This window comes from Chlamydomonas reinhardtii, chromosome 10 (genome assembly GCF_000002595.2).
Source record: "Chlamydomonas reinhardtii strain CC-503 cw92 mt+ chromosome 10, whole genome shotgun sequence".
Taxonomy (NCBI): Eukaryota; Viridiplantae; Chlorophyta; class Chlorophyceae; order Chlamydomonadales; family Chlamydomonadaceae; genus Chlamydomonas; species Chlamydomonas reinhardtii.
The window spans coordinates 5,682,679-5,706,565 of NC_057013.1; the positions used below are offsets into that span (position 1 = coordinate 5,682,679).

General features: G+C 61.2%; 3 protein-coding genes across 3 annotated transcripts; 2 read left to right on the forward strand and 1 right to left on the reverse strand.

Annotated features, from left to right (window-relative positions):
• Positions 1-508: 508 nt before the first annotated feature.
• Positions 509-10,794, reverse strand: CHLRE_10g460600v5 (uncharacterized protein). Its single transcript, XM_043067145.1, has 20 exons — positions 10,451-10,794; positions 9,924-10,231; positions 8,958-9,065; positions 8,537-8,593; positions 8,120-8,209; positions 7,833-7,883; positions 7,411-7,519; positions 7,103-7,146; positions 6,811-6,835; positions 6,476-6,573; positions 6,000-6,043; positions 5,647-5,728; positions 5,243-5,314; positions 4,666-4,763; positions 3,979-4,054; positions 3,239-3,394; positions 2,857-2,979; positions 2,293-2,411; positions 1,769-1,847; positions 509-1,479 (listed from the first exon to the last, which is right to left on the reverse strand). The coding sequence occupies exons 1-20, from the start codon at positions 10,578-10,580 to the stop codon at positions 1,363-1,365; spliced, it is 1,986 nt and encodes a 661-aa protein (XP_042920542.1). The 5' UTR covers positions 10,581-10,794; the 3' UTR covers positions 509-1,362.
• Positions 10,795-10,902: 108 nt separating this feature from the next.
• Positions 10,903-16,966, forward strand: CHLRE_10g460650v5 (uncharacterized protein). Its single transcript, XM_043067146.1, has 15 exons — positions 10,903-11,111; positions 11,201-11,358; positions 11,605-11,713; positions 12,157-12,225; positions 12,415-12,512; positions 12,697-12,749; positions 12,964-13,036; positions 13,406-13,480; positions 13,902-13,999; positions 14,206-14,281; positions 14,595-14,735; positions 15,018-15,140; positions 15,401-15,519; positions 15,822-15,900; positions 16,143-16,966. Exons 1-15 carry the CDS (start codon positions 11,078-11,080, stop codon positions 16,284-16,286), a joined length of 1,449 nt encoding a protein of 482 aa, XP_042920543.1. The 5' UTR covers positions 10,903-11,077; the 3' UTR covers positions 16,287-16,966.
• A 48-nt stretch (positions 16,967-17,014) lies between these two features.
• On the forward strand, positions 17,015-20,196 carry CHLRE_10g460700v5 (uncharacterized protein). The gene is made up of 5 exons (XM_043067147.1): positions 17,015-17,325; positions 17,475-17,714; positions 17,904-18,116; positions 18,255-18,581; positions 18,842-20,196. The coding sequence occupies exons 1-5, from the start codon at positions 17,206-17,208 to the stop codon at positions 19,451-19,453; spliced, it is 1,512 nt and encodes a 503-aa protein (XP_042920544.1). The 5' UTR covers positions 17,015-17,205; the 3' UTR covers positions 19,454-20,196.
• The last annotated feature ends 3,691 nt before the right edge of the window (positions 20,197-23,887 follow it).

A 23,887-nucleotide genomic window follows, 5' to 3' on the forward strand; every position in this document is an offset into this window, starting at 1 on the left:
GGGTCGGGATGGGGGCAAAAAACAACTTGTTAATCAACTCATCAAGTTGTTATTGCGTGCGCACCCAATCCCCCCGACACCCCCGATGGACAGCGAACAACTTTGAGCAAACATAGGGCTTTTCGGAAGGGAGAACGGTGGCCAGTCCACGCTGTTTGCGTCCTCACCCCCCTGGCTTCCCGCAGCGCGCGCTTCACCGTTTGACCACCGTTCTCCCTTCCGAAAAGCCCTATGTTTGCTCAAAGTTGTTCGCTGTCCATCGGGGGTGTCGGGGGGATTGGGTGCGCACGCAATAACAACTTGATGAGTTGTTTAACAAGTTGTTTTCTCGCCCCCATCCCGACCCCGCGATCGGAAGTTTGTTCTCAGAACAGCCATAAGTCTCAGGAGCAGGCGCTGGGGGGTCCGAACACCTTTTGGCCGGGTCCCATGCAGCCCGGGCTGGATCCAGGCCGAGTTGCATACCCCCCTCCCCTGGTGGCCAGTCCCGCTGGATGGGCTTGCAAGGGTGCTGTTAATGTCGCCGGTGCCCATCGTCAAACCCCTTGCGCTACATGGGGCTCAGCCCATTTTCCAGCTGTACAAAGCTGACACCCCTTGTTCATGTCCCATGCACCCCGCCTACAAGATGCGTGTCGACCAGGTAACGACCACATTCGGGTGAGCTGGGCGCAGGGGCTAAGTTATACCACCTGCAGTATCGTCCACCACCGGCTGAATCTAGCTGTCACGCCTTCCACCCCAAGGCACTAGACAGGAAGTAAGAACCGGCCTCTGCTGTTGCCACCCGCCTACACCACCAGCCAGGCGGCACCGCGGCATTCCTATGAACCAGGCCCCAGCCACTCACTCTTTCTCCGGTCCGGGACACAAAACAACGCGCGTGAATCACCTAGCTAGCTCGGTTGGCTATAACCCCTGCTGCTGCCCAAACGCCACCCTTTCAGCCACATGACAGGCGGATATATAGCAACAGCCGGGCCCCGACACCAGTGCTGTGCCGCTGTCACACCCTGCCACACCCACTCCTGTCCTGCCGTTGCAAATTGTTTGCCATCTTCTGGGGTCTGGGAATCAGCTGCACCCTACGGGACTTCATTAACCTGCCTAATCACTGTCCCATCGCACACCCTGTCATTGCCACGACCTGCCCGCCGACGCGCGCATCCCTCGAACCGCCGCACCGCCCCGTGCCCCCCCCCCCATGCCCCGCCCGTGCGGCTCTAGCCACCCGCTTCCCGCCACCTGCCCCCCGTCACCTGCCTTGCTATGCCACCACACCCACGCGCTTTCCCCGCTCCTCTCGGGCCACCAGCGCAGCTCCGTAGCTAGCTCCAGCTGCTCCCAAATCCATCAGTCCGATCACTGCTTGGGCTTGTTCCGGCTGTCTTTGATGCGCTGCCGCTCCTGCTGGATGACGGCCTGAAAGGTGGGGTCGTCCCAATAGGTGCCGCGCCGCACCTGGCCGCTGTCAATCACCTGGGCGGGGGCAGCGGAAGGGTGTGTGTTTGTGTGGGTGTGTGTGCGGTTCGTACGAGTGGAGGTTGCGGTAGCAGCCAAGGTGCGTACAGGATGCCTGCAGGTGGGCACTGGTGGGGCGGCGTGACTGCCGCAAGGCGTGTTTGAGCCAAAGCAATAATTGAGCGCAATGGCTGAAACCTAGTATCTTTACTGCGGTCGGGTGCTACCAGCGACATCCTAGCCCACACCTAGGTCCAACGCCACGGCCACCCGCCCACCCGCCTATTGGAGTCGGCGCCGCACCTACCTGTGCGTCCTTGCTGCCCGAGTGCTCGTTGTTGGGCTGCCCATGCGCCAGCGCGTTGATGGCGAGCGCCACGTGATGCCTGTAGTGTGAGCATGTGTATGTGTGTGTATATGTGTAAGCCTTAGAATTTCGTGATGTGCAGGCATGACATTGTGAGGCCGCGCAAAGGCAGTGGGCGCCAAGAGGCTTCGCAAACATGCCTTCATTGAGCGTGGTGCGGCGCCTTGGGAGCATGCCAGGTACAAGCACAGCGCATCACCGCACACGCACCCAACGCCCCTTACTGTGTGCGGTTTCCTCATTCCTTCCTCCCAGCGCGTTCCTTCCTGCCTGGTGCCTTCCTCCTTCCCCAGTGCGTTCCTTTCTCCTCGGCGCGACCATTCCGATACGCCCCCCTTTCTCCTTGCTTACATCCTTCCTGCCCGGCGCGTTCCCTCCCCACGCGCCCCCCCTATTGCATTGGTTTTGGTTTAGTTTGGGCTGGTATCTACAACCTTCCCTCACACACACACACACGCACGCACCCGTCCACGAGCTCGCCAAAGATGGTGTAGTGGCCGTCCAGGTGGTGGGGGGCGCCCATGATGACACTGAAGTGGGCGCCGTTGGTGTTGGGCCCGATGTTGGCCATGGACAGAAGGCCCTGTGTGTGTGTGTGTGTGTGTGTGTGTGTGTGTGTGTGTGTGTGTGTGTGTGTGTGTGTGTGTGTGTGTGTGTGTGTGTGTGTGTGTGTGTGTGTGCGCGCGCGTGTGTGTGGAGGGAGCGATCGATGTAAGGCTGCAGCTAACAGTGTGGTGATGAGAGGTGCCGGCCCGGTCGTTGTGGCGGAGGAGTACGGTATGTGTTATGGGCTTGATCGGCTTGGCGGAGAAGTAACACGCGCCACGCGGGAAGGAATGGGTTGACGCCTCACAACCTTGATCTGCGCTACGGTAAACCCGTTGCCACGTCACAATCTCTACTGGGGAAGGACAGCATTACGGTATTCCTTGTGGCTATCCCTGCTCACCATGTGTGATATGTAAAGAACACAAGGAAAAACAATACGCGTCAGACAGTGTGTGCGATGCAGAGCTACGGCCGCTCACCATGTGTGTGTGGTTTAGCTTGAGTCCATCGGGGTCGTCCAGGAACAAGCCACCCAGCGGCGAGTCGGTGTGCTGGCCGGCCTGGTCGATGAAGCCCTCGATGATGCGGTAAAAGTAAATGCCCTGTCCGCAAAACATGGAGTGCACGAGCACTTGGTCGGTGTGATTTGAGCCGTACTTAGAGCTGCAGCTTACGATCAGGCATGGCCGTGCATGCTGGGAATGCAAACCAGGGATCGGCCCACGGCGGGCGACGGGAAGCGCCAAACCATGGAAACTAGGAGCAGCGGTGAACTGGCGGCGGCTGATGAGCGCGGCCCTACCGGCGGCCGCACCGGCCACACGGCACTGCCGCACGGCACTGCCGCGGCACGGCACGCACCTTGAAGTGGTAGGGCTTGCCGGCGCCCTCGTGCCCCTCCGGCGCCACGCCCGCCTCGCCCGTGCACATCAGCCGGAAGCTCTCGGCGGCGCGCGGCGACTGCTTGGCGAACAACACGAACTCCATGCGGCCGATGTAGGTGCCCTTGATCGCCACCTGGTGGGGGGTTGCATTCATGATGAGTTGAGGAACTGGTCGACGGCAGACCATCTTGGGAGAGGCGTGATGTGGCGTGGGCGCAGTCACACGCAATATGATTGGAAGTGGTGGTGGGAATGTAGGTCGGCCCGAGATGGTGAGAGTGCATGGCGGCGGCGGTCACAAGGACAAGGCTGGGAGTGGTGAGGATGGATGGCAGGATGAAGGTGTAACACGTGGCGGTGGAGGTTAGGTCCACTGCAGGGAGCCCGCACCGCAATGTAAGGGCTGGGCACAGAACGCCGCGGCAGCCCGCCCACCCTCTCCGCCTCCCCCCCCCGTCCGGTCAGCCCCAGAGGACGGGCCGGCCAGGCCACCGCCAGCAGCCGCGCTCCCGGACTCACCACCGCCTCTCATTGCCAAACCCCCGCAATTCCCACCAGCAAAACCAGCAACACCAAAATCGACCTGAGCCCGCACCGCACCGCACCGTGGGCAATGCGTACGCGGCCGCCTGCCTTCCACTCCAATCCCGTACCCTCCGCCTCCGTCCCCCACCGCCAGCACCAGCACCGCCACCGCCACCCTCCTATATCACTCACGTCCAGGTACACCAGTGGCAGGCTCTGGTCCAGGTACAGCTTACGCAGCCGCGCAAGCTCCACGGGCGACTGGTTGCTGCGCAGGGCGAGTGTGTGCGTGTATGTAAGTGTGTGTCACTCCGGCTGCCTGATAAGACGTTGTTTTTGTGTGTGTGTGTGTGTGTGTGTGTGTGTGTGTGTGTGTATGTGTGGTGGTAGGGAGAGTTGGGGGAGGATGGGGAGGTACATTCATGATCAGCTAAGGAGGAGAGGGGAGAGGGCTTTGGGGAGCAGGACGGTAGCGGAGCACGTTAGGAGAACGAGGTGGTGGTGGTGGTGGCTGTATGGCCTGAGGTGCAGGTTGTGTGGGATTCGCGGCGACGGCAATCCGGCCTGGGCCGATACAACAACCGAGCAAACCCCCACCGCCCAGGTGCGACCTTGCTAACCTACGGGAGAGTGACACCGGCTTGCCGCCAAGTGCTGCGCGTGCTCCGCGCAGTGGCGAACGCGATGGCCCACAGCACAGCACAGCACAGCCCGAACTCGCTGACCTCTCACAGCCCACAGCCCAGCCCGACCTCGCTGACCTGTCACAGCCCACAGCCCAGCCCGACCTCGCTGACCTGTCACAGCCCACAGCCCAGCCCGGCCTCGGTTGTTTGTCCCCTCAAACCCCAGCTACCGGCGGCCCTCCACTCCACTCACTTGCGCCACTCGATGCGCGCGTACTCGGAGGAGATCACCGCCTGGTACTCGGGAGTGGACACGTAGGTGCCGGCCCGCGTCTGGCCCGCATCCACAATCTGTGTGTGCGTGTTTACGTGTTTGTGTATGTGTTAAACACAATCAAACTAAAGAACTTTGTGTATGTGTGTGTTAAAGAGCACAAGGAAAATGTTGTATGTGTGTGTGTGTGTATATGTGTTTGGCTGGGGGTTGCAAAGATAATACCGAGAAGTGTAGCGAAGTAGACAGGGGCACAACCGCCAAAGCAGCAAGAGTTCAGCGATGCGTCTGAGCAAGGGTACGCACGGCACATGCGGTCGGCTGACTGCAAACGAAGCCACAGCAACACACTCGCTCCCGCCCGCCCACCTCCCCCCTGCCCCCTGCGTCCCAACGCCCCACTTCCTATCACTTGTTGCATACACCTTACTGTTGCATATGGTTGGCATCCCCACCCGTGCATTTTTGTCTTGGTTTCTCCGGGATTGGCAAGAACTACCCACCACCACCATGCCCGCCCCAACAGCCCAGCACCCGCCTCAACAGCCCAACCCACCTGCGCCATCTGGCTCTGCAGCAGCTCATTGTTGCGCTGCCCCTTTGACAGCGCGTTGACCAGCTCCAGGTGCTGTGGGGGCAGGCAGGCACACACACACACACACACACACACACACACACACACACACACACACACACACACACGCACACACACACACACACGTACGGTTCATTACAGAACACAAAGAAGCGCTGACAGCATGCGTGTGTGTACTGTGTGTGCGTGTGTCTCCCAGGGCGGAGCACGGCGAGGGTTACACAGGAGAGAGATCGAGAGGTGGGCATGGATTGTCGAACTCGGAACGCTGTACGACCGTGTTGCACCAGATTGCCCAGCCCACTCTTCCCGAATCCCCACCCTCCAGCGCAGGCCTGCCCTCCCCCCCCACACCGCACGCCTACCTCCAGCCCCGACACCACCTCGCCAAAGATGGTGTAGCTACCGTCCAGATGGTGGGCCGGACCCATGATGGTGGAGAAGTGCCTGCAGAGCAGCCATGGCGGCCAGGCAGGCAGGCAGGGCGGTCAGGCAGGGCGGTCAGGCAGGGCGGTCAGGCAGGCAGGAAGGCAGGCAGGAAGGCGGGCAGGCAGGCAGGCGGGCAGGCAGGCGGGCAGGAGGCAGGCAGGCAGGCAGCCGCAGGAGGGCAGGCGAGTTTTGGGGCATGCCGTGGGGGATGCGCGCGGAAGGTAGCAAAACTAGAGCGTGGCCGTGTGCGTGGTGCCGCATCTGTGGCATGTGTGGCACTCTCACTCACCCGCCGTTGGTGTTGGGGCCGCCGTTCGCCATTGACAGCAGCCCCTGTGGCAGCAGGCAATAGGCAGCACAAAGCTCGGATGGCGTCGGCCACGATCTGCAACACGAACAGGGCCCAACCGATGCGCGCGCTGGTGTGCGGCGGCGCCACACGACGCCATGCACGCACATCAGGCTTCTCCCTGCCCGACCCTCTCCCTCCCTCTCCGAAACCCACTCCAAAGTCCAAACCCCCAACTCCCAACTCGCAGCCGTGTAGCTCACACATACAGTCATTCCGCCAACCAGTCCAACACACGCGCTCACGCACAAGGGAAAGAAGCACGCATGAGACAGAGTGTGCGCAGACGCGAGTGCGATGTGTGTTGGGGGACGCGGCGTGACGCGATCGCATCAATACCGCTTGTGTTAGATAGCACAAGGTAAGCATAGCGCAAAGACACTGTATGCGATGTAGCAAAGCGACCGCACCATTACCTTGTGTGTGTGCTTGAGTGCCAGGCCGCCGGGGTCGTCGTGGAACTCGCCGTTGTAGATGCCGTCGGCGTCGGCGCCCGTCTGGTCGATGAAGCGGTCTGGTGGGAGCGAGTTCCGGGCATGACTCACAATAATGGGAGGCGGGCTTGGGGTTGGGTTTGGGTTTGGGTTGGGTTTGGGTTTGGGGTTGCAGGCCAGGCAGCTGCGAGGGCGACCGCCGGTGCAACACTGCAATGCGGAACGTGCCCGCTCGCTCGTTGCGGGGTCACACAAGTCTAATGGCGACCACCCGAGTGACAACTGGCGGGCACGAAGGCGCCAATGTGCCGGCTCACCAATGATGCGATAGTAGTAAGCCCCCTGTTGTGTGTGATGCGTTGCGAGCACGAAAGAAAGGGGGGGGACATGGCGTCAGGCGGTGGAGGTGGCTCCTGCCCTGACTGCGCAGACCAGCCCCTGCCTGCACGCCCCAATACTCATGCCTCCAAAGCTTCCATCACATCCCGCACAGCAACTGCCCCCCCCCTACATCTGTACCCTTGCTCTTGGCTACGCCTTCTCGTCTTTTTTAACATGCATGGAACCTCCCCCCCCCCCACACACACACCACCACCCACACACGCACACCTTGAGGTGGTACCGCCTGCCGCTCGCGTCCTGGCCCTTCTCGCCTGCACACCCGCACACCCGCACACCAGTACACTCAGCACGTCAGCACGTCAGGCATTGCCGCGTCCCACCATGCGGCCATGCGGCGCGGTGCGCGCCGCGCTCCGCCGCGTCAGATCCCGTCCGTCCCCGCAGCTGCAGCCGTGCGCATCCACGCACACACACTGCCCCTCCAAAGCAGCCCACCATCCATTCCTTACCCCATAACCTAGACACCCCAACCCTCAATCCTCACCCCTCTCAGGCCCCCAGTACCGCGGCCTCACCGCTGCACAACTGTCGGAAGTTCTCGGCGGCGCGCGGCGCCTCCTTCACGAACAGCACGTACTCCACGCGGCCCAGTTTCGTGCCGTTGAGCGCCACGTCAATCCACACCTGCGGCCCAGCGATGACGCGAAAATGACTGGCCGAGCGAGGACGCAAGCATGACTTGCCGAGCGAAGACGCGAACATGCTTGGGTATTGGGTGCGTGCGTGCCGCCATGTCGCATGCGGGGACAGTACCCATGCAACAAGAAGCAGGCGGGGTGACAGCACTGCATAAGGGAGGCCCGAGGCCGGAGGACCCGGGGCCAGCGTGTGTGTGTGTGTGTGTGTGTGTGTGTGTGTGTGTGTGTGTGTGTGTGTGTGTGTGTGTGTGTGTGTGTGTGTGTGTGTGTGTGTGTGTGTGTGTGTACCTACGCCTCACCAGCGGCAGCTCGGGGTTCTCCCGCAGCTTCATCAGCCGCTCCTTCTCGGCCTGCGCCGGGCACGGCCGCACGCGTGTGAGTAGGAAAGCGAAAGGGATGGCCGTACGGCCGTGAGGGAACACACACACACACATACGCACACACACACACGGCACACACGTACAATCACCCCTTACCAACGAGCGTATTGTTTTCCTTGTGCTTATTGCTAACACATACACACACACACGCGCGCGGTACACACATATCACCTCCAAGCATCAACCCAAACACAACACACGCCCACCTTGGCCTCCTCCTCGCGCTGCACCAGGTACTGCCGGTACTCGGTCTGGCTGTACACCGCGCCCGCCGTCCAGGCGATGGCGCTGTGGCCCTGGGGCGGCACACACAAACACACAGAGGGAGGGGAAGGAGGGAGGGAGGGTACGTAGCCGTTCATGTGGAGAAGGGAGTGAGTTAACCACAAGTATAGAGGGGAGACGTCCGAGGGGGATTGTAAATACCAGCCCAAACCCTACCAAACCAAAAGGAAGGCAAGAGGTCGGGGGAGGGGAGGGAGGGGGCAGCAGCAATGGCGGAGTGCAGCCTACGTGGCAGGTGTGGTCCCCACGGACCACCGCCGCGACATGCACCCGCCCGCACTACCGACTACCTCATTATCGTGCGCGAAAGCGCGCGATGTCATGCCTTATCTCCTTACCTGGCCGAAGTTTTCCATCACATAACTCAGCGAGTTCTTCTTTAGCCAGCACTCGCCCTGTGTGCGGTGTGGGATGTGGAAGTAGGGCGGGTACCGGAAGTTCATCCCAGAACCCAAAGCAAGCCCGCCGAGTGAACCCAAACCCGCCAGCCCCACCCAGAGCGCGTAGGTGGTGCGGCCTTACCCCGCGTAGGGGCGGGCGAGTCGCCGTCGTGAACAATCCCATGCATAGAGGTAGAAACCCCCACAGGCAACGGCGGGGAGTGCAGTGATGGTGCCCGGTGGTAGCAACGACGAGACCATGTTGCAAGGTGCTGGTCTCGTCTTTGTTCACTTGTGTATGCGCATTTTTGCACGCACGGTGTCGACCCTTTCCCCTTCCCAACACACACACAACAAGTACACGCACGCGCGCACGCACCTTGGGGCGAGGCGAGCCGAAGCCGCACCCCCCCTCCGCGCCGCAGTAGACCCAGATGTTGCAGCCGGGCGTGGAGGTGCAGGACTGGCAGCACTCCTCCGGGGAGGCCTGTGCGTGTGTGTATGCGTGTGCGTGTGTGTGTGTGTGTGTGTGTGTGTTAAGGAAATGGTAGACGGCAGGCAATCTGGGGGGGGGGCTTGCGTGAAGGACGGGGTCCAGAAGGAATGTATAAGCAAATCGAGGGAGTGGCGGAGTAGTGGCTAAGGTAGGGGCAGGGGCCCAAGCAGGAGGGGGGCTGTCATGAATGCAACTCGGCGGTCATCAATGTAATGCGGCGGCAGGCTTGTTAGCCATGGAAAAGCGTGTGTAGCACGCCCTCGCCGCAGCCGCAGCTGCGCTCGTCATCCGCCTACCCCCCGGTCGGCACTTGGGGCTGCGCTGCGCTGCATGCAGCATCAGTGCGCGTGTGTCGCGTGTGTGGCACCTAGCGACGCCCGCCGCCGCCCGCCGCAGCCCCAGCAGCCGGCTGCTGCCCGTGCCGCCGTAGTCGTCTTGCCCCCCTCGCTTCATTGCCAGCCGTGCCTCGCCCCGCGGTCCTGCTGTGCCGCAGCCCCGCCCCATGCTCCGCGTGCACCGCCTGCTAAGCGAGCCTATCAAGCCCCACGCCAACACGGGGCTATAACCCAACCGCTGGGCTATCACCCCCAAACACCCAGTACGGGCTCAGCCTGGCCTCCCGGGCCCGTCCGCCGCCACCTCCCCCCGTTGTGCGCCCCGCGACCTCATACATAGGATAAGACTGGCCGATCGTAGCGGCCGCTGCAGCGCCCCCGGGTTCACATGATCAGGAACATGATCAGGTACTGGTTGGGTGACCAGCTGTGTGACAGACCGGGTGGTCATGCGGATCATGCGTATCACGCGGATCATGCGGTGCGACCACCCGGAAGGGAACATCCGGCCCACCTGCATGTTCTTGTCGCCCCAGGTGACCACATCCCCGTGGTACTCGTTGTTTGGGTCCACGTGACACACATCCGCGCTGCTACTGCCGTCCTCGCCGGCGCCACTGCCGCCTGCGCTACTGCCACCGGCGCTGCCCTCGCCTGCTATGGCAGTGCCGCCGCTGCTACTGCCGGTGCCAGTGCCGCTGCTACTGCCGCCGGACTCCGAGCCCGTACTGGTGGTGTCCTCCACGTGGCCGCCACCTAGAACGATTGCGCTGCCTGCCTCTCCCAGCCGCCGGGGCTGTAGCGTGGCGTCGCTCCGGTGCACTGCAAGAGGGAGGGGAAGGGAAAGATCAAAAGCCGAATAGGAGGGGAAAACATCAGGGCGTGTCGTCTGTCGGCCCGGTCCTGGCAGCGGCACCGGCGCTGTGGGATGCAGGGTCACCGTCTAGGGCACGGTCAGGCGCCCGTCGGGAGGGAGCGCCAGGCGAGAAACGAAACGAGGGGAGGGGGAAGAGGTCGCAGCTGTGGAGGGGTGGGCCGCACCGTAATGCAGGGAGTACAGCATCACGGCCACCGCGAAGCCCAGTCCAATGACCAATATTAGAGTGTGCACGGACGGCCGCGGCCCGCCTGCGCCCGGCGTGCGGGGCCGCAGGCGAACTCCGGACCGCATCGCTGCTAGGTGTTGGAGCTCACAGGTTCTTACTGGACTCGACCTAACACATCCTTGGTTATAAGCAATGTATGCGTCAACGTCTATGTGGGGTACTTGTTGCGCGGGAAAGCGGGAATTTGTGCAGGCAAACAATCAGGGGCGCCACAAACAAAAGCCGAGAGCGTATCTCATAACCTTATCTGAAGCACGGTAACACAGGTATCACGGAAAGTGGAAAGAGAGTTATGCGCACCCCATCGCTATGCAACATGCGAGTACATGAAAACAACGCTCTGAGAAACGGCGAATTGATTTGTTCATTTGTGCATATGCAGCTACAGTTTTAGCTTCTTCCCATTCCATTCGAGAGCGAGTGGGCCAGGCCCGTCCAACCGAAGACCATTTCAAGCTCGTTAGCTCGGCAGGCCGGATGACATAGCACGGTGTGCACGTTCAAGTCACGTCAGCTCTTAGCTAGGAGACACACACCGCTCGGGGCCAGCGAGGCCTTCCGCATGGCGCGGTTTCACCCTTGTCTTCAAGCGCTAGGTGAGCAGCAATTGTACATGTACTCTGCACAGACAACGTTTCTCTCGAGATTGCATACACATCCCTCCTTGTCGTCACGCACACGGCAGTGGCGGTGCTGGCCGCGCTCTATGCGGCAGCCCTCCCGCACGCGAGCGGGCAGTGGGAGGGCGAGGCCGCCGGCCGGCTCGGCCCTTCCGGTGGCGCCGGCGCCGGCAACCGGGAGGCTCGGCTGCGCAAGCTGCGTGAGGATGAGGATTTGCCCCTGGTGCGCGACAGGAGTCCCGTCCTGTTAGATCCATAATGCGACAGTTACAACTCGCATGAGCCTGCGGGCTGTGCCACCCCTGAAGCTGGAGTGTTCCTGTAGGGCCAGCATCACCCCACCCCCGATTCTTCGCCACGCTCATGCCACCCCCGCCTCAAGCACGGACCCTCCGCCTGCAGCCGGCCATGTAATCCCTGCAAAGTAACTGCATTTATACAACAACTGATAGGGCTACGTTGCCTTCAGGTGTGGCTGGATATTGCCATCAACGGCACAAAGATAGGCCGGGTGGAGGCAGTGCTGTATGCGCGCAAGTCGCCGCGAGCCGCTGAGAACTTCAGACTGCTGTGCAGTGGTGAGGCGGCGGGCCGCGTGGGTGGGGGCAGGGAGGGGCGGAGGCAGGGAGGGGCGGAGGCAGGGAGGGAGGGAGAGAGGGAGGGAGATGCGGTTGGGCAGGCGGGAGGGCGTGTGTTTCTGTCTGCGCAAGTGTGGGTGCTGCACGATGGCGGGCAGGCGCCAGGTCTTGGGCTGTTGGATGATGTCAGGGCACGAGGTCTGGAGATCACGGCGTGTGGGTGGCGAGGCCGGAGACTACCGTACGAGCAGATTCCAAGCCCGCCGCTCCTCTGGCCCCTCCACGCTTTGTCCCCATGGAGCTGTGAAGAATGTGTTTAGGTCTTTCGGATGAGGACAGCGGAACTTGTAGTGACACGGAGTCACTAGTGATAAAACTTGACGAGCGTCGACACCGCTCAAGCTGACTGTCGGTATGTGCGGGGCCCCGCTGTTGCGGTGCAGGGGAGCTGGGGCAGGATGCCGAGGGCAAGGTGCTCCACTTCAAAGGGAGCTGGTTCTACAGAATCATCCGTGAGTGCTGAAACCAGTGACACCATCATGTGTCGGGCATGCAGTTGACCTGTTCTTTGGCGCAAGGCCGTGAGCCGCTGGGCCTACTGTAAGCATGTGCGGGGTACTGGTACTGTGACGCACAAACCCGCACCCACGCCTTGCCCCCACGCCTGCCCCCGCATTGTTGGCCCTCCGCATTTATTTAAGATGACTTCATCGACCAGACGGGCGCCGACGCCGACGGGATATTCGGCGGCCACTTCCACTGCGACCCCGGCGGCCTGGCACTCAAGCACACGCACAAGGTAGGTGCGGTCTTGGGTGCGTTAGTGTCCCAACACACATCGTACACGCGTCTGCGCACACTTCGCACTCGCGTCTGTTCTTTCCCTCGTGCTTCTTTCCCTTGTGCTCCGTGGCACACAACATGGACGCAACGCCCCAGCGGGTCGTGACGTTTCCATTCTCGCGCCGCCTTTTCCCACACAGGGCCTGCTGTCCATGGCACACATCGGGCCCAACACCAACGGCGGCCACTTCAGGTGCACGCAGTAGAGCACGCCGCTCCGCGCCGAGCTCGCTTGGCCTTGACCGCCCGGCTACAACCCGCATGTGTGATTCGTAGCAGATGTGCGCTTTGTGAAAGCATCATAACACACACACACACACACTCCGGCGCGCCGTCTGGGCGGGCTTCGTTTTGTTGTTTTTATTTAACACACACATACAGACACACACACCCGCCTGCCCCTGCAGCATCATGATGAACAGCGCCCACCACCTGGACGGCCAACATGTGGTGTTCGGCGAGGTGGTGGAGGGGCTGCAGGTGGGTGCGGGGCTGGGTGGGTGGGCCTGGTCGTGGGAGTTGGGGCAGTGTTGTCAGCACGGCGCAGTGGTGGAAGGCAGTTCTGGTGTGTTGTGGTGTGTTGACTGGTGTGCAGTACCGTGTGTGTGTGTGTGTGTGTATGTGTGTGTGTGTGTGTGTGTGTGTGTGTGTGTGTGTGTGTGTGTGTGTGTGTGTGTGTGTGTGTGTGTGTGTGTGTGTGTGTTCTGTGCGGTTGCGGTGTTGTGGTGCTGTAGTGTCGCTGTGGTCATGCAGCGTCATGCTGTGCACGTGCCGCCCTGTCGGCCTTGTCCTCCCGCCATGTCATTGCCACAACCAACGCAACTGCAACCACCCCCGCAACCACCACAGGTCATCCAGGCCGTTAACGACCTGGCCAAAGGCCGCCCCAACAACGAGCTGTGCTGCAACACACGGATGGCGCAGGTGCGTGTCAAGGAGACTCCCAGCCCAGTGCCCAAGCCCAGAGCGTGGGGTTTATCATTTCCGCGCCATGTAAGGTCAAGTGCAGGCTGTGGCTGCAGGCCGCGACAGGGAAGTAGCTAACAATGGAGCTAAGGAATTAGAGAGAAGCAATATCTGGCGTCATGATGCGTGGGGCTGAGGACCCAGTGTGTGTTCTGCTGCGGCTGCCCGAGCTCTGGCCGGCGGTGGGAGTCCTACATGCGCCCGGCCTCTCGCCGGTGTGCAGTTTCCACCCAAGCCATGGCCGATTGACCTCATCTGCCATGGTGTTGGTCCCGAGCCTCCTCCGCTGCGACCCCCCGCTGCGGCCGGCTGTGCCCCCGCTACGCCCTTTGACTGTGACCCACCCACCCACGGACTTCCCCTTTTCGTCCGCACACAGATTGTGGATGCGGGCCAGACGCGGCCCGGCACCTACGTGTCCACTCCACAGTATCAGGCAGTGATTGCGGCGGAGCGCCGCCGGGTCGCGTGGCGCAAGTACGTTGTGTGTGGCAGTAGCGGCAGTAGCAGCAGGGCCGGCAGTTGCGGCAGGGAGCCCGCAGGCCCAGGAAAGGCAAGGGGATGAAGTGTAGGACTTTACGTAAGACCATGGCTTGCAAGCACCTCTCGGGCGCAGAACCATGTGAGTCTAGATAACCATGACTCGCGTTTCATCGCCGCTTCTCTCTTGTTGTGTCGTGCAGCAAGCAGCCCCCGGCCGAAATTGAGCGGCTGAGGAAGTTGTTTCTGGACGAATCGCTGCCACTCGTGTACCTGGACGTGAGTGGGGATGGCTTCTCGGGGGCGAGGCCGCGAGGGTGCTCAGGCATTGGGGCGTTGAAGCAATGAGCAGGCGACTCGAAGACACCGGTCGCACACGCGGGTAGTAGCAACGGGTGCCGGGCAAAACCGGTACACACACCATACCAGGGTCTGGGCAGGAAACAAGTCGCTGCGAAAAGCAAGTTGGCCTGCACAGCCACGCACGCGCCCAGCGCCACCCCTTACAACACCCCCAGCGAGCTACCCTAAGCTCCTCGTCCCGTTGCCGCCACCACCATGCCATGCCGCCGCGCGCCCCACCCACACACAGATCGCCATCAACGGCACCTACATCGGCCGCATGGAGTTCGTGTTGTTCGCCAAGGACTCCCCGCTGGCCTCTGAGAACTTCCGGCTGCTGTGCACGGGCGAGGCCGGCAGCGACCCCGCTGGCAAGCCCTACCACTTCAAGGTGCGCGGCGTTGGGGGCGGGGAGCGTCTTGAAGTGAGCAGAGAAGGGTGGCCAGCAAGTGGCAGCGCGTGTATTTCCTGTGCCCTGTGTCTTCATTTGCTCCTCCTGGGGCCCAGCCCCGCATCCCGGTCCACATGCACGTCCACTCGGATCTGACGCCCTGTCCTTCCCCTCTAACCCGGACGCCCACCGGACGCTTCATGTTCCGCATGGTCTACCGTCTACCACTTCCTTAACTGATGATGAATGTAACCCCCCCCTGCACCCCCTCCCCCTCCCCAGGGCATCACGTTCTACCGCATCATCCAGGACTTCATCGACCAGGCTGGTGCCTGGGTGGAGTCGCCGCTGGGGGGCCAGTTCCTGGACGACGCCGGAGGGCTGAGGCTGCTGCACGACCGCATGGTGCGGGAGAGTAGAGGGAGGCTAGAGGGAGAGGGAGGGCGGGAGAGAAGCTGAGCGGGAGAGGGAGGGAGGCAGTGTGGGGAGGCGGGGAAGGGTGCAGAGGCAACCGTGAGAAGCACAAGCCAGCCAGCCAGCCAGCCAGCCAGCCGGACGCTGAGTGGCGGGCATCTTGCGGCCGTTATTGGCTCACTGCAGCCGGCCTACTACTTCAGCCTCAAAATGCTTCACTGGCATTGCTCGCATTCTTAATTTCCTTTCAGGGCCTGCTGTCTATCGCCAACATGGGACCCAACACCAACGGCGCCCACTTTTCTATCATGATGAGTCCCCAGCCACACCTCAACGGCAAACACACCGTGTTCGGCGAGATGGTGGACGGGTGCGTATGTGGGCGTGTGTGTGTGTGGGGGGGGGGGGTGGCACTCTGCCCCGGACGGGGCAGGGAAGCGCGGGAGCGGTGTCAAAGGTAGTACTCGGCACAATGCGTGGAGCAAGCAGACTTGACATGATCAACATAGGCATGCGATAGTCGTGTCGTGATTTACAGAATGGCCCCAAAAGCGCCGGCCCAACAGGGCCTATCACTTGCGAGTCAGTCCAACCCCTGATGTGGGGAGAATGGGGTAGAGGTCATATCATGACAAGTCGCACAAACTCAAGAAAGGAAACCATCTCGGACAGGCACGACGTGGCGTTCGCGGTGAATGCGCTGGCGCACGGGCGGCCCAAGAAGGAGCTGGTGCACTCCAAAGACGTGGTGGTGAGGCGGGGAGGGGAGAGAGGGCAGGGTGGAGGGAGAGGGGCAGGAATGGAGCTCTTTGACTCGCATGCCGTACATGCGTTGACGGGGTGCCCGGGGTGCGCCGTGCATCCAGCTGGCTTTGGTCTGGAATCTACGTACACACATGTACACACGCACACGCACCCTGTATCTCCTTTCACCCAAGGTTACACACTTACACCCGCGGACATTCCCTGGGGTCGTGTCCTTGTCGCGTGCAGGTGGTTGACAGCGGCGAGATACGGCGCGGCAGCCACTGCTCCAGTCCCGAGTTCCAGTCAGCCATACAGAACGAGCGGCAGCGGATACAGGCGGCGGCGGCGACGGCGGCAGCGGCAGCAGGCAAGGAGAAAGGGAAGCAATGATGCAGTAGGCAAGGAGGAAGCTGGAGGAAGGGAAGCGGTTATTGTCGTCCGGGACGTCACAGAGCGACCCGGCCTGGAGAGTGTTTGCTGCAAGTATGTGGCCGGGCCGGGTACCCCAGGTACCCCCCACGGGTACCCCCACTGGCTACGTGTTATATTAGCCCAGTGAATAGCAATTGGCCTGATGCGCCAACACGACGATGAGGATTGTAAGGGGACGCTCCCGGCACGTCGTGTTAGGGTTATGCCAGGCGAGGCAATGCCATAGGCCTGTCGAAGCGTCGATGCAGACATGATGGACGTCGGAAAGAAAGTTTCAACTGTATCCCGTATGGCCTCCAATCAACCTGGTCCTTGGCGCTATGCTGGTGAATCGAATGGAACGAAGCATGTGTGAATGCCACCGGTGCCGTTGTGAGGTGTTCATCAGTCCATCTGACTAAGGAGCACCGCAAACCGGCTTCGGCAGGCTGAAAGATGCAGAGAACCTGCTAAGCCGATCAAGAAGTATTGAAAGCGAAGTAGTTGAAGCTCGACAAACTGGCGGGCGATTGCTAGTGGCGCACCGCGGCGGAAGGTCAGGGACACGCTACTGGCTTCTTGATGGCCGTGCCGGCCGTTGCCATAACCGCACAGCCAGGGCTGCACAGACTGCTCATTTTCAGAGGATACACAACATTCCACCACAGTACTCTACCACAGTACCTACAGCAATTGGTATTTCAATAGTATTGCTGCCGCCGGTCAACGCGGTCGGATTGTCGCTTCTTTCGTCAAACTAAGTCGTTCGGGATCATTTGGAACTACCATAATGCCACAATCATTTAGAATGTTGTCAAAGAGCTCGGCTGTGCGGGGCGCTCTCCTCGCGAGTGCAGCTGCAATTGCGTTCGGGGTTGCCCGTCATGGCCTACGCGCCATGCGTCGTGCTCCAAGGCTGTCCATAAACGCCAAACCCTGCAATGAAGAGCGCGAGGAAGCCAAAGAAGCGGAACCGGCTTGCATCGAACTGGCACCGGAGTTGGACGACGCGCCGGCGGTGAGGCTCGCACAGGAGGCCTCAAGAGCCTCTGCTGCATCAAGCTGATGTGCTATGGGTCGAATCGCGTGGGTTCATGACCGGTATCGTTAGGTGACGTGGCAGCCGCGGTTAACCGTCCTGCACGCCCGTTCGTGCCTTCCCCGCAGGTTCCGCCATGCGACAGCCTGCACCTGACGGCCAACACGGCTGCCGCTTGCGCCAGTTGCAGCAGCAGCAACAACAACAGCAGCAGCGATGCCAGCTGCTCATCAGCGGAGGGCAGCAGCTTGAGCGGCAGCGCGGAAGGCTCTGCTTCCACCATCACGGATGAGCACGTCTCGGCCGCCGCCGCCACCGTGCCTGTTGCTTCTGTGATCAACGCACAACCCGCTCCCGTGGACCAGGAGGTGAGAGCCTTGGAGGCATTATTCGGATGGGGCTGATGCTGCCATTTCCATTTCTGTTACATGGCTATGTCTCCACACGGCTCGCCGTTCGCAACAACAAAACACCCGGCTTATGCCCGCATTGCGTTCCATGGATGTTCAGTCCGCCTGAGCGCGCCCTTTCCATGTCTGCCCATAATAATCCTACAGGAGCCGGCTACCGATGTGCCGAAGGCGACGGCAAGCGCGCCGGCCCACGCAGACTACCCTCGACACGGCGGCGGCCCCGCTGGCTCGGACGTCGCGGCGGCTGGTATCCCGAGCAGTGCAAGCGCTCCTGCTGCGCCCACCTCCAACCACACCGCTACTTCGCCCGCCGGCGGTGCAGTGCCGGCTTCACAAGGGGCACACATGAGCCAGCAGGTGAGCCGGAAGCGAAATGCATCATGCCTGGCGTCGTTGAGTACTGGGGAACAGCATGCTGGTTGAATGCACCCCGGCCGGTGGCCTCTGTTTCCACGCCTCAACTGCACCTCCATTCCACTTCCCTACGGCCCGCAGGACATCCAGGCGTTCGTGGAGCACAGCGGCCTCAAGTGCTGCAGGGTCGTTCGGGACCTCGGGCAAGGCGCCTTCGGCTACACGCAGGAAGTGGACATCGCGCTTCCCAACGGCACCACCATCAAAGCCGCACGGAAGACCCTGCTGCCTCAGAAGAACGGACATGTCGTTCCGGCGCTGCTACAGCAGGAGGTGGCGGGCCTGCGGGCTGCCGCCGGCTGCGCGTTCGCCATTCAACTCCTGGGGTACTCTTGCCCAGCCACCGAGACCGAGCCGGTGGAGTTACTGCTTACCTACGTGCCAGGCGGGACCCTCGCCGAGTACCTGGTGAGCGGCATGCAGCAGGCTCCCGTGCGATGGCTGTAGATGGCAATGTATGGAGCGCTTGGGTGCTTGGGTATGGGGCTGTCTGAAAGGGAAAGGCAGGGCCAGGGGCGAGGATCTAACACCTTGCGACAGGCTGCCTTGGTTTGTTCGTTGCCGTGCTGTTGCATTGCCGCGTGTCTCGTTCGTACGGCACAATGGCCAGCCTTCGGCACTAACCCCGAGCGACGCTTGCCCACTTCATACGGTATCACCCCTTACAGGATGACCTGATGAGGGCCAACCAGATGCGCATCTTCCACGGCCCACCTCCCACAGCCAAGCGCACCGGCCAGAACAAGGACAAGTACGAGCGCCTGCCGTACACCGGTGCCACGCTAATGAGCGAGCCCGAGCTGCGCGCACTTGCCATTGCCCTGCTGCAAGTCGTCAAGGTCATGCACGCTCGAGGCTACGGGCACTGCGACATCAAGCCCGCTAACGTGCTCGTGGACCATGCGCCTGACGGCAGCAAGGTCTTCCGCGTCTGCGACATGGGCATTGCGTCCAAGGCAGACAAGTCAGGCCGGCTGCTGCAATGCCCTGGCGGAACACCTGCCTTCGCTGCTGGCGAGGTCCTGCAAAAGATTCGGCTCGGGAAGTCCCAGTACCCGGTCTGCCTTCAGTCGGATATGGCGGCTATCGGGATGGTGATGGCGCATGCTGCCGCCTTCCACGGCCTGCCGGGTGGCCTGCAGCAGTACGCCCTCTGGGCGCGCGACTTGCCTCACCGCACGCCGCCCGCACTCAAGGACTTTATCGAGCAGCTCATGTCCGTTGACCCCGCCGAGCGGCTCACACCCGATCAGGCGCTTGCGCACCCGTGGCTGCAGTAGCGGCAGTGAGATGAGAATGTGCGGCCGAATGGCAAGGGGTGGCGGCGGTGCATGCGTGTGGTGCGCTGCTCATGCTAGGTCGTGCGGCGTAGGCGGCTAGGCGCAGACGTTGAGACGGTGGGAGCTATGCAGTACCGTACTATTGGATAGTTGATTGTAGATTGGGGTTGCATTCTGAGTGCCGTTTACGCAGAGCCTTGGATCACATCAACCACAGATATCTGGCCTTTTGCTCAAATGTTTCAGTGCAATTACCGCATTGGTGCACCGGTTGAAGCATCTTGCATGTCTTCAATGCAAATCCTAGCTAGGTGTTGAATCCCCCGACATAGATTGTCACCTGCTACTACGGTACTGTAGGTCTTCGTCGGGGGCGGGCAAAGTGACTTTAAGTGCCGCCGCCATTTCAAGTTTCATGGTTGCATGCGGGTAGGTTGAGTGCTGAGTATTTAAGGACATGCGCGTGCGGCTTCTAGGGTGGTGTGATAGGACAGCACGGGCAGGACTTCCGGGACGGACGGAGTAAGGTAGAGCCGCCGCCGCAAGCGGCCAAGTCGCATGCGGTAGCAATAATCTTTAAAGTGCATGGAATGGATTGAAGGCAATTATACTGGACAGGGCACAGCGCCGGGTTGCAGGGAAAAGGTTTTTGCCAGCGTGCAAGTACGGTAGCGGCGCAAGCTCGTGCCAGACACTGAGCTGCATCAGCGGTGTCAGGAGCATGCACCCATCCATCACCAGGGCCGCCGCCCCCCCACAAGGCTGTGGCTCTGCCTACTGGTATGGTTGCGATGTTACAAAGAAGGGACAGTCCGACCAAGCAAGGGTGCCCAGCACCCAGGTCAAGAGGGACCATCTCCGTCCCGAAGGGAAACCACCCTCCCCCCAGTTGGCTACCGACCTTCCACAACCGGGCAACAGGTCTTCGCGTAAAGCGTGTCTCGGCAGCTGCACAGCGAGTCGAAGCTAAGCCAAAGCCCGCCAAAGCCCCACCAACGTACAGCAAACCGCACTAGCGCACGAGGCGCAATCAAACCGGCGAGGTGTCAACGCAGGTACACCGGGCACGTAGTCCGGCGACGCCCACGTCGACGCCCCACACCCACAGCGCACACACCAGAGGCACACTGCACCCACCACCCACGAGCAAATTAAGGCGAGGGGGGCGGGGAGCCCACATCATCAGGCAACACTAGCAGCACACAGTCACCCGCACCCCGCGAGAGGAACGGATGGTGCGGAGGCACCGCAGCCCAGGCTTTCGGGCGGAGGCCGAGGCTGACATACGATTGCAGCCGGCCCCAGAAGTCAGCAATAACGGACACACTGATGCGCATGACTTCCGCAGACGTCAGAGCCCGACGCACACGCAAGCCATTCATAATCACCTGCTGCCGGCCCGAGTCAAGGGCAGACAGCGCAGCCAAACACACTACATCCCACACCGGCGGCGCCAGCCCAGCAGGCGGCTGCACCAGCCAAAGGTCAGCACGGGAGAAACAGTCATCAGCCGTGTCAGGAGGGGACCCCATCATTGCCATAGCCATGTTCTCCCGCAGCGCCCGAGCAACACAATACAGTCCCAACAAGGGGTGTCAGCTTTGTACAGCTGGAAAATGGGCTGAGCCCCTAGAGCAAGGGATGTGACGATGGGTACCGGCGACATAAACAGCACCCTTGCAAGCCCAGCGGGACTGGCAAAGGGGCATACCAAAGGCACCGCCACGCCCTGTCCACGCCACTCCACACATGAGCCCGTGATACCTCATTCCAAATCCCTCACAAGCACCACAAACGGCTGGTGGGGCTCGGGCGCGTGATCCGGGGTCGCGACATAATTAAGGCGGGATTGGCACGCATGGTTCGGCTGTTGCACAAACTTTCGACATTCTTGCCCCAAGACGCTTGTCGTCGACATGTTTTGATACATGGATGTAAGATATTCAGGGCCCGAGAGCTATACTCGCGGACTGAAGAAAGTCAAGATGTCCATGGACTCGCGAGGTCGCTTCTCGCTCCGGCCGAGTTTTCCCTGCCGCCTATGTTTCTACAATAGAGAATAGCAATTAAAAATACGTGGCGCTCGCGGTTTGTGCCAGTATGGTACTTTTTGTCGACGCAGGCTGGCAGGCAGGCAGGCAGGCACGGACAGGGGCAATCCTGGGGGGCTTCGCCCCCCCTGGATCGCTTCGCTCAGGGGGCTCAGCCCAAAAATAGTGGGGGGGCGGCGGCCCATCCATCACCAGGGCCGCCGCCCCCCCCACAAGGCTGTGGCTCTGCCTACTGGTATGCTGGCCTGCAAAGGATCTTGGCCAGCACGGGGTAGGGCCCATTCAGCAACCTCCGCAGCCGCAAACCCACTAACACACCAGTGCCCCACCTCCACCCCTGTTTATGCATCATCTTGCCGCATCCTTGACCCTGTCCCATCGCACATCCTTCTGGCGTTCGACTAGCTGCGCACTCCTGCCCTGCCGTCGCAAATTGTTTGCCATCTGCTGGGGTTTGGGAATCAGCTGCACCCTACGGGACTTCACCAATCTGCCTTACCACTGTCCCATCACACACCCTGCAGATGGGGGTCGGCTCATTCAAGCTGTTCGTGGCTGCGCGCATTCCGTACGCCACAGGCAAAGCTTGACATCTGTGAATGACGCTACAGATCAGCGTCATGCCCGTTGAACTTCTTTCTTTATCTCCGCCACACACTTGACAACCCATTGCCCACACCCGCCTGGTGGCTCCACTACTCCCCCTTAGGCCCGGCGGATGTGCCGCGCTGCGTTAGAGCTTGGGCGGGAGCAGCCAGCAGTGCAGCACTCGTAAGGCTACACCGGGCTTGACCACCAGGCACATGCACACCTGTGCAGACTGCCCCGCCCCTCGCCTGATTTCGAGCATAAACGCCTGATATTGCGATATTCACTCGCTGGTGGGGGGTGCGTGCCTGTTCATGGCGCTGCTCGTTTAGGATTAGCGTGCCCTGCGTGTCGAGCGGCATGCCTGCTGGGGCGGGTGAGAGCTCAACCGGGTGTATGTTTGCACAGCATGACACAGGATGAATGGATCCAGACACTCTAGCCGCTTGCGCTTAGGAGACAGCATCATATTCAAGGGGCCCGCTAGAGCAAGGGGCACGTACGCCACGCTGAACTTACCTGGACGGGTGCGTATGTGGGCGTGTGTGGGGGGGGGGCGGGGAGGGGTGGTATTCTGCCCCGGACGGGGCAGAGAAGCGCGGGAGCAGTGTCAAAGGTAGTACTCGGCACAATGCGTGGAGCAAGCAGCGCTTGACATGATCAACATAGGCATGCGATAGTCGTGTCGTGAACTACAGAATGGCCCCAAAAGCGCCGGCCCAACAGGGTCAGTCACTTGCGAGTTCCAACCCCTGATGTGGGGAGAATGGGGTAAGGTCATACCAGGTCATACGGTATCACGACAAGTCGCACAAACTCAAGAAAGGAAACCATTTCGGACAGGCACGACGGGGCGTTCGCGGTGAATGCGCTGGCACATGGGCGGCCCAAGAAGGAGCTGGTGCACTCCAAAGACGTGGTGGTGAGGCAGGGGGGGGGGGGGTAAAGGAAACAAAGTGCCAGACCCCGAAATCCCCCGGGACCCCCCTTGAGGGGACGACCGACCCCCCCACGGACAAAACCTTGTTGTTCAGGGGTAAAAACTCCTCCATTTTATACCAAAGTGGTGTCAATCGACTCCTCTTGACGAGGACTACCACTTCGTGCCATCAGCGGTCCTATTCTGAGACTTCGGTCACGGGCGGGATCCTCTCCATGGTAATCCCCTCGACCCAGCCCACCCCGCGCTGGTTTGCCGCGTGTTGAATGGACAATGTGCATCGGCAGCCTTGTCGGACGTGAACTCATGCGCGCCAGCGCTTCAGAGCCCAGCTGTGTCAGTGCGCATGTGTTAAACGTGGAAACATGTCCCGACATGTCCACACCCGAACGCGCAACGCGCAACTTTCGCCCTCCCATGCTTTGTTTGTGCTTATTACGTCGTAGCATGCACATATGAGCCTCGTACTGCTGCGTTTGGCCCCTAGTTCTGCTTGTGGGGCGCTTCCCGAAATCGGCCACGATGGGCTCCCGAAACCCGACGGACCCACAGGGAAGAGGACCGACCCCCCAACTTTGGCGGCCCAGAACTTCCTCAGCACACAACCCCTTAAACACCTAAAAGTACGTGCATGATGCTCTCCTAAAGCTCTGTAATCTTGAGCATGGGGTAAGAACCTGAGCTTTCTAACCCCCCCTGGTGAAGTCCTGTCGTGCGCATCGTGCCTGGCTGGCCCTGGGCCCAAGCGGGTCCCACTCCAGGAAAAAGCGTGTCCCCAGGAAGGCGCCCACGGGATGGCACCAAAACCCCTTGGTAGATTGTCCTTCAAGGAAGCCGCCACGCCGCGCCTATGGC

Bases quoted from the DNA above. Each gene is read 5' to 3' on its own strand.
- CHLRE_10g460600v5 (XM_043067145.1), bottom strand. From the start codon at position 10,580: ATGCGGTCCGGAGTTCGCCTGCGGCCCCGCACGCCGGGCGCAGGCGGG. The intron at 6,836-7,102 runs GTGTGCGTGTGT...CACACACAACAG, and splicing joins GCAGGCGGTACCACCTCAAG to GGGGCTTACTACTATCGCAT. The intron at 6,574-6,810 runs GTGAGCCGGCAC...CGCTCCCACCAG, and splicing joins TTACTACTATCGCATCATTG to ACCGCTTCATCGACCAGACG.
- CHLRE_10g460700v5 (XM_043067147.1), top strand. From the start codon at position 17,206: ATGCGTCGTGCTCCAAGGCTGTCCATAAACGCCAAACCCTGCAATGAA. The intron at 17,715-17,903 runs GTGAGAGCCTTG...ATAATCCTACAG, and splicing joins CCGCTCCCGTGGACCAGGAG to GAGCCGGCTACCGATGTGCC. The intron at 18,117-18,254 runs GTGAGCCGGAAG...TACGGCCCGCAG, and splicing joins GGGCACACATGAGCCAGCAG to GACATCCAGGCGTTCGTGGA.
- CHLRE_10g460650v5 (XM_043067146.1), top strand. From the start codon at position 11,078: ATGGCGCGGTTTCACCCTTGTCTTCAAGCGCTAG. The intron at 11,112-11,200 runs GTGAGCAGCAAT...CGCACACGGCAG, and splicing joins CCCTTGTCTTCAAGCGCTAG to TGGCGGTGCTGGCCGCGCTC. The intron at 12,750-12,963 runs GTGCACGCAGTA...CTGCCCCTGCAG, and splicing joins ACCAACGGCGGCCACTTCAG to CATCATGATGAACAGCGCCC.